Raw genomic sequence first — 8,742 nt, 5'->3', positions numbered from 1 at the left:
AACTTTATTATTATTTAGGTATAGTGCATTTTCTGTCACATATTTTGTTATGGAAGACCATTCCTGACAGTTTGCAAAAAAAAGAAAGAAAAACTAGGAAAGGAAAAATAATTTAAAAAAAAAATCTAAGTCATAAATATGAGCTAATCTATTATACTATTTCTTAATTGTCACTTAGTATCTCATATTTATGACTTAGATTTTTTTGTTTTTTTTCCTACAGTTCTAATTATGAGTTACTAACTCATAATTATTATACGTATGATATTGTAGCTCATAATTAAGTCATATTTACAAGATACTAAGTCCTAATTATGTGATAATTAGTATCTCATAATTATCACTTAAATTTTTTGTAATCATTTTACTTTTTCTACTTTTTTTTTTTTTTTACCGTTGGGAATGGTCTTCCATAGTTTGTTGTCAATATATTGCATTGAAAAAAAAAAGATTTTATACATTATTAAAAAGTGATGTAGAAGATCTTTTTGGGTGAAGGTGCATGTGGAAATATTTACAAAAAAAGGAAACAGAATATTTTTTAATTTATTGTTTGTATGTACATTAGAGATCTACTGAGCACATGTGTATATAAATAAAACCCAGTGGTCGCCTTATATTTATGTGGCTGTATGTATCTGTTCTATGTATTTGTTTATACTGGATGTATTTGAACAAATAAAGTGCATGTTGTTCACATCATGTGTGCAGTAGTGGCCTCTGCTGGTGAAGTGGAAACATTACATATGGAGGAAGATGAGAAAAGAAGTGTGATAACTGTGGACAGTATAGAGTAATAACGGTCGTTCACAACAGTGTTTTTTTTTATTTTTATTTTTTAAAGTCAGTTTTCTTTTGTATTTGTAGATTTTACTGCTCACAGATGCTGCTTTTGTTAGCATAGATCTCCAGTGTTTGTTGTTAGAAGTGCTAATGCTAACATGGGGATCACTAAACTGGCTGATTTGATCCGCTCAGACGCTCCTGAGGCTATTTCTCACAAATCGATCACTGACTATGCAGGTAAAACATGTGACTTGACCAGTTAACAAGGATTTAAACGAGGATTATAATTAGATAATGCTAGCTGCTAATGTTAACATGCTAGCACCAGGCTAGTAGCTCTGCTTGCCTTAATTCAGTTTTTATTGTTGTGGTTTTTTTTTGTTTTTTTTTAATTCCAAGTGATTCTTTCTTACATATAAATGCAAACTATGATTATTATTATTATTATCATATTTTTTTTTACGGTCTGAATTAAAACTACAACTGCAGTGAAACAAATGTGCTGTTTAATGCCATAAAAGAAACGAAAACGCAGCAAACGGTGAACAATTTATTTTTATTTTTTCCCTCTGTTTCTGTTATTATTACTGTCGGTGATGACATTTTTACATGTTTGAACACTGCAAACATTAAATAAAGTTTCTAATTAACTAAAGAAAAGTGAACAATTTGACAGTTATTAGTTAATTGTAAACGGTGGGACGATACACTGAGTTCACGATACGATGCAATAGATGATAACGAGCTTTAGATAAAGATACAATATTTTAGAAGAGGAAAAACCCCCAAAACAATTGCAGTTTTTTTAAAACTTTAACTATGAACATAATTACGTACCGGTACTTACTCTAAGTATGAATTGTTCAACTCAATATGAATATTACAAAATATAATAAACCATAACAAACTGTTTAGTCGATCATGAAGTAATTTATTTTTAATTTTAATAATTTGAAATAAATGTAGATTTTTTTTTTTTTTTTTTTACATGACCCCCACTTATTCCTGGCAATACCACTCGTACCCTCAAAAATACATCTTGTGACTTTTTAGTATCACAATATAAAGTCCGATCTTTAGTCATAATTATACTCTATTTGATAAAGTAAAGATGTGTGTGTACAATAACACAAAATTAAAATGCATGTTTGTGCTTAATGACATTTATTCTTCCCACAGAAAAAGTCATTGCGTTTGATGCCGCTATTGTTATGAACCAGTTTAGGGCAGCAACACCATCACTGAGGTAAGTTTTCTGATGTTGTTTCTACTTAATATATTCTTAAACTCTAAATTAGCTCAGTATTTTTAAACTCCCAAACATTCAACATGTGTTTCTCCTTATAAAATGGTCTAATTTTCAAAAGTAAAATTTTTAAAAACGTTTACCATTATTTTATAACAAATAATATTATCATAAAAATACCACAATTTACAGATAACAAGTGTAGACCTTAGTCTGTTGTTTATTTTGTGTGAAATAATAATATATATTTTTTAAATTCCAGCCCTCTGTTAGGACTTTTCTTCCGCACACTCACCTTCCTGGAGCACGACATTAAGCCAGTTTTTGTATTTGATGGAAAACCTCCTGTGGAAAAAACTGCTGTTGTAAGATCTTTTGCATCGTTACTTTTTCACATTTTTGACCTAAATATGTTGTCCTGGCTGCACAAAGTCAGAAAGGTTTGGTGCATTGCATTGTGGGATGTGGAGTCCTTTACTTCATTCTTACTGTGATTTCTTGTGTTTCTTTGCCAGACAAGGAGGACAGTGATTGGTTAGATTCTATTTTTTAGGCCGGGCTATCAGACTCAAAACGCCCTCAGTTTGTTGTTGTTCTGCTTGTTGTTGTTGTTGTGTACACTCGTTAAACTCACGACTCCTCTGTTATTCGTGAACGGATCGGGCTGAAATTTGGTAGGGTGTAATGTAGGGATGTGTACGCATCGACGCTCGGAGCCTAATTTTTGATTTGGGGCCCCGAAAGAAAGAACTAAAGTAATTTGTCATTAATTTGCGAGTCAAATATTACGACTGTTGGTGGTACCGAATCATTGGCACATACCAATATATGAATGGGGCCCATTACTCTGCACGTGTCACGGAGGCCCCAGGGGGGCCCATTTTTCAAATGACTACTCCTTTGTTAGTTCTCGTTAGATCAGAATGCAGTCAGTTTGGTATGAATACTCTATGAATGAATATGATGAGATGCTCGGAGCCCATTTTCTGATATGGGGCCCAGGGGCCCACCCCCCATTTCCAGTAACTTCCAAACTTATGGGAACATAGTCATGTGATATGTCATTTCAAAGGTAATTCAACGTAGATTACGATTATTCCTCGCACAATTTCATATTTGTGAGTCAAATATTGCGACAGTTGGTGGTACCGAATTATTGACACATACCAATATATGAATGGGACCCTTTACTCCTTATTTGCCAAGGAGGCATTTTTCAAATCCTCTGTTAATGCTCGTTGAATCGAGCTGTAATTTGACATGGATATTTTATGAGTGGATGTCAAGAGATGCTCAGAGACCTTTTTTTACTCAGTGGAACCCAGTCATTTGACTGAATTCTCGGGAACGTGGTTCGTGCTATTCAGCACAGAAACGTTTTGCGGGCCTAGGAGGGGACGTGACGTCATGGCACGGGGGGCAGGGGTCATTGAAAAACATGAAAAACACCATATGACTACAGATGTACACCAATGTACACCATATAATTACACAGTACAAATCACATCATACAAGTATTTAATGTTATTCATAGAGTACAGTATAACAGTGTCCTTTACAATTTTTCCATATTTCTATGATTTATATTTTTATAGCTTCTTTTGTATTAAAATACTTGTTTTAGGAGGCATGAAAAGCTCAGTTAGATGAATTTCTGAGTGCGGCCTATCAAAGACTTTCATCTAAACAGAACTCACTCACACGTGCTGTCCTTTATAGGAGAAAAAGCCAAAAGTATCATACATTTGTTAATAAATGTATCTGTGTGGCATTTTTCCTCAGCAAATTTAACCAACAATTGTCTTTCTGGTAAGACTTTATTCAGTTAAAAATATCGAGATTTATATTGTTTATCGGCATTTTGAGAAAAAATATTGAGATATGAGTTTTGTCCCATATCGCCCAGCCCTAGGCCAAACTTTTTTAACAATATCAAGAAGAGAGTGTTTACAGTGGAGATGAAAACTAACTTTGATTTATTGAAGTGTACGGAAACGTATCACTAGACCAGGACTATTGATACGGATGTGTTTTCACCGTGTCAGGATGGCCGAGTGGTTCCTTCCGCTGCCTTGGGTTCGAATTCCGCTTTCGTCATATATATTTTTTCATTTTAACATATTTAACACGCCAAATTCCACCTTTAAAAATACATATACGAAAAAAATTAACAGTTTAGGGTATTTCCTGGGTTAGGGTTAGGACTAAAATAAAAGGGTTAGCGGGATAGCTAAAAATAAATATGTGCTAAAATAAAACTTACGGTACTTTAAGTCACCTGGTGCACCTATCACGTCACCTAAACTGGCCAATGAGGACCGTTACGTATGAATAGACTGGCAGTATATTCATATGTTTCAGTATAAATAGCCACGGCCTTGATTTATTGATCTTCAAGGCCTACACTTTGTCTTTATCTGATTAAAAAATGGTCGTCTTAAGCAATTTTAATAGCGTAAACATTTAAAATGAGGATGTTTCGAGTGATAGACCGTCTATCTGACTGAAAATGTCCTCTGTGCAGCTGGAGAGGCGAGCTGAGGCTATGGGGCGGAGCCCTACAAACAGGACAGGCACACGTACGTTACACAAAAAATGTTCTTTATTAGCGCAGGATTGAGACTTGGTTGTTGTTAGCTAACTGTGCTATGCTCACACCGTAGCATCGTTACTGAGCACAGACTTCGCTCAGCTGCTGACACATCTCGGTGTACCTGTCGTCCAGGTAAAATAAATGTCACTCAACATCATTTAAATACTTTATAGAAATACTACATGTAGTTTTATGTTGCAGGCACCAGGTGATGCTGAGGCGTGTTGTGCCCACCTGGTTAGAGAGCAGACTGTAGACGGCGTGGCCTCAGAGGACATGGACACGCTGCCATTTGGAGGAAATGTTCTCATACGCCACCTGAACGCCAAGAGGGACGGGTACGATCCAATACAGCATGAGTTATTCTTTTGTTTTACATACAAACTGATTAATGGTTGTTGTTTTGTTTTTCACAGTGATATTGTTGAGTATTCCTTACCAAAGCTGTTAGAGAGACTCAACATTCGTCACCAAGAGGTGAGAGTGACATTTTAACCCAGGGGTTCCCATTTCTGCGACGCCTTGATTTGAAGAATAAAAAACTATCAAAACAACACAATTTAAAAAAAGTGTGACCATTTAAAAATAATAATAATAATAATTGGACTATTCTCCTTCAAATATCATAATAATAATAATTTTAGAACAGTAATAAAATAATAAAGAACAAAGAAATTTCTATTTTTATGTTCAAGGTTCATCAAGGACATTCTAACACATACTTTTGCCATTCGGCCACAATTTTGTCAAAAATAACTCCAAGAACACACAAAAGGACAGGCACACACAAAACAAATGGCAGAAATACACAAAATGACTCAAAAAAGATATGGGAAAAATGCAAATAAAGTACAAAAAAAATCTCACAAAACTATAGCAAAAAACACGACAACAACAAATATACACAAAAAAATAACAGAAAACTATACAAAACAACAACAAAAATGCACAATATGACTCCAAAAACACATAAAATGACAACAATAACACACAATGACTCGTAGAATACACAAACCCTGCAAAAATGCAAAAAAACACTCAAAAAAGGATACGTTAGTGCAGAAAAATATATAAAAGTATCACAAAAATACTACCTCTCCCTCCCAAAAAACAGATACAAATGTATGCCAAAATAACAGAAAAAAAAAAAAAACAATGACAAAAATAGTCAAAATGACTTATAACATACAAAACAACAGAAAAATGCACAATAGGACTCCAAAAACACATAAAATACACAATATGACTCCAAGAATACACAACAATCCTTCAGAAATACACAAAATGACACAAAAAAGATACATTATTATGGACAAAAGGATAACAAAAATACACAAAACTACCCTCCCCCCAAAATAAAGAAAAAACTACTATCCCAAAATGAATACAAATCTACACAAAATAACAGAAAATATATATAAAAAACAATGACAAAAATTGCCAAAATAACTAATAATACACAAAACAACAACAAAGATGCCCAATAAACTCCAAAAACACATAAAATTACTAAAATACACAGTAAAAAAAAGACAAAAGGAAACAGTATTACAGAAAAACACATTAAATGACTGCAAAAACACACAAAACTACCTCAAAAACACACTCAGTGACTGAAAATATACAGAAAAATATGAAAATGGCAACAAAAATACACAAAACGACTCAAAAAAGATACATTATTATAGACAAACGGATAACAAAAATACACTAAACTATCTTCCCTTCAAATAAAGAAAATACTACAATCCCAAAATTAATACAAATGTACACAAAAATAACAGAAAATATATTAAAAAAAACAATGACAAAAATGGTCAAAATAACTAATAATACACAAAAACAACAAAATACACAATATTTCCTAGAAATGTATGTTTTAACAATCATGTCACTGAGAGTTCTTGCCATTTGACTCAGGCCTCAGTAATTTTAAAATACAATATATGGAATTAATTTTCCTTCACTTTGAAAATATGTGTATGATTTTTCTTTACTTTTCTAGATAATAGACAACACTGTTAAAATGCTTCACTGTGTATTGATATTTGTTTTATTGATAACATTTACCATTGTCTATTAGCTGGTAGACCTGTGTATTTTACTGGGCTGTGACTACTGCGATAAGATTCCTGGTTTGGGTCCAAGGAGAGCGCTGAGCCTGATCCAGGAGCACCACACTATTGAGAACGTGGTTCTGAACATTAACAGAGAGGTAGAGGATATACTGTATCTTTACACTGTAACTAAATAATACTGTTAGACATTAAGATGTGTTCTCTTTCAGACTCATCCTGTACCAGTTTTCTGGAAGTACAAAGAAGCCAGGAAAATATTCCTAGATGTGCCACAAATCCCAGTTCCACAACTGGTCTGGAAGGAGCCGAATGAGGACGACTTGGTGCGATTCCTCTGTTACAATAAACACAATAAGTACGTATAACACATCTGTGTTTTCCTCACAAAATACAGTAAATCACTAGAGCGTTATCACAGTGGGGGCGGGGGCACAGAAATGTGTCACATGATCAACATTCATGTCATCATTTAGAATAATGACCAATCAGAGCGTTAAGACAGGAACCAGCAAAGAGTTTGTGTGTTTTTGTGGTTATTTTGTGTGTAAATGGAGTCATGCTGTGTATTTGTGTGGCTGTTTTGTGTTTTGGGACACCATTTTGTGTTTCTTCGTTGTCTTTTTGTGTATTTGTCTCTCATTTTTTGTGTTTTTTTAAGTCATTTTGTATTTTTATGTTGTTTCTTTGTGTTTTTAGAGTCATTTTTGTGTTATTTTTCTGTTATTTTGTGTATTTTGGGAGTCATTATGTGCATTTATGTTGTTATTATGTGTATTTTTCTGTAATTTTGTTTTTTTTGGAATAATTTTTGTGTGTTTTGTTGTCTTGTGTCTATTTTTCTGCCACATCTTGTGTTTTTGGAATCATGTTTGTACATTTTGCATATTTATGTTGTTGATTTTGGAGATATTTAGATTCTTTTATGTCTTATTTTGTATTTTTTTTTGGTCATTTTGTGAGTTTCTGGAGTAAATTTTGCACATTTTTGTTGTCCTTTTTTGTATTTGTCATTTCTGTGGGTTTTTGGAGTAATTCTTATGCATTGTAGGGAAGCGAGGGTTCGTCATCGACTGCAGACGTTCCGTGAGACACAGAGAAATAGGCGGGAGGAGAGGAAGAAGGAGAGAGCAGAAGGACGAACCAGGCAGACTCGCATGGAGGAATTCTGGATGGTTACCAGAAAGAGAGAGCAGGTGCACAACACAGACGCACATTCAAGTTAAATTTAGTACAACAGGAATGGAACATTTACCTGCTTTGTACATTTTTCCTTTTGTTTTCCAGTCTGTGGAACCTAAAGAACCTTTGGGCAGCGAAAAAAAAAAAAAAAAAAGTCGATGAGTAACCCACTGATTCCATCTTCACCAGAAAACAAACAATAATGTCTTTTGTTCTTATCTTCCTGTTGAGATAATAGGGGATAAACGAACGATCATTTATTTCAAAATAGAATTCCAATTATGTACAGAATTCCAATTATGTACAGAATTCCAATAAACAATCATAAACTTTTGTAAATAACAAGATTTGTCTATTTTCTTACTTCACCTGTCATTTCAAAACTTCTAAAGTACACTTAATAGCGTAACACATATGTTGTCATTTTGTGTGTTTTTGGAATCACTTTTGGTTTTGGGAGTCATTGTTTCAATATTGTTGTCCTTTTGTGTATTTTTTTTTTTCATTTTGTGTGTTTTGGAAGTCTTTGTGTATTTATGTTGATTGTGTTATGTATTTTTATGCCACATTGTGTAGTTTTGGAATCATTTTTGTGTCTTTGTGTTGTTTCTGGTTTTAGGAGTCCTTTTTTCTTTTTTAAATGTCTTTTTGTGTATTTTTCTTTCATTTTGTGTGTTTTGAGAGTCATTTTGTGTATTTATGTATTTTTATGCCACATTGGGTGTTTTTGGAATCATTTTTGTGTATTTGGATTGTTGTTTCTGATTTTTGGAGTCCTTTTTAAAAGAAAAAAATATTTAAAGTATTTTTCTGTCATTTTGTGTGTTTTGGGAGTCATTTCGTGTTTTTATGTTGGTTAT

General features: G+C 33.4%; 1 protein-coding gene across 1 annotated transcript; it reads left to right on the top strand.

The window, feature by feature from the left end:
* Positions 1-724: 724 nt before the first annotated feature.
* LOC114479302 (probable flap endonuclease 1 homolog) lies at positions 725-8,127 on the top strand. The gene is made up of 11 exons (XM_028472911.1): positions 725-1,023; positions 1,966-2,032; positions 2,295-2,397; positions 4,557-4,611; positions 4,696-4,757; positions 4,827-4,963; positions 5,042-5,102; positions 6,709-6,840; positions 6,913-7,058; positions 7,752-7,896; positions 7,988-8,127. The coding sequence occupies exons 1-11, from the start codon at positions 942-944 to the stop codon at positions 8,042-8,044; spliced, it is 1,047 nt and encodes a 348-aa protein (XP_028328712.1). The 5' UTR covers positions 725-941; the 3' UTR covers positions 8,045-8,127.
* The last annotated feature ends 615 nt before the right edge of the window (positions 8,128-8,742 follow it).

This window comes from Gouania willdenowi, chromosome 17, assembly GCF_900634775.1.
Source record: "Gouania willdenowi chromosome 17, fGouWil2.1, whole genome shotgun sequence".
Classification (NCBI taxonomy): domain Eukaryota; kingdom Metazoa; phylum Chordata; class Actinopteri; order Blenniiformes; family Gobiesocidae; genus Gouania; species Gouania willdenowi.
Note: the sequence above shows the minus strand (reverse complement) of the source record. Positions and strands in the feature narration are given on the sequence as shown.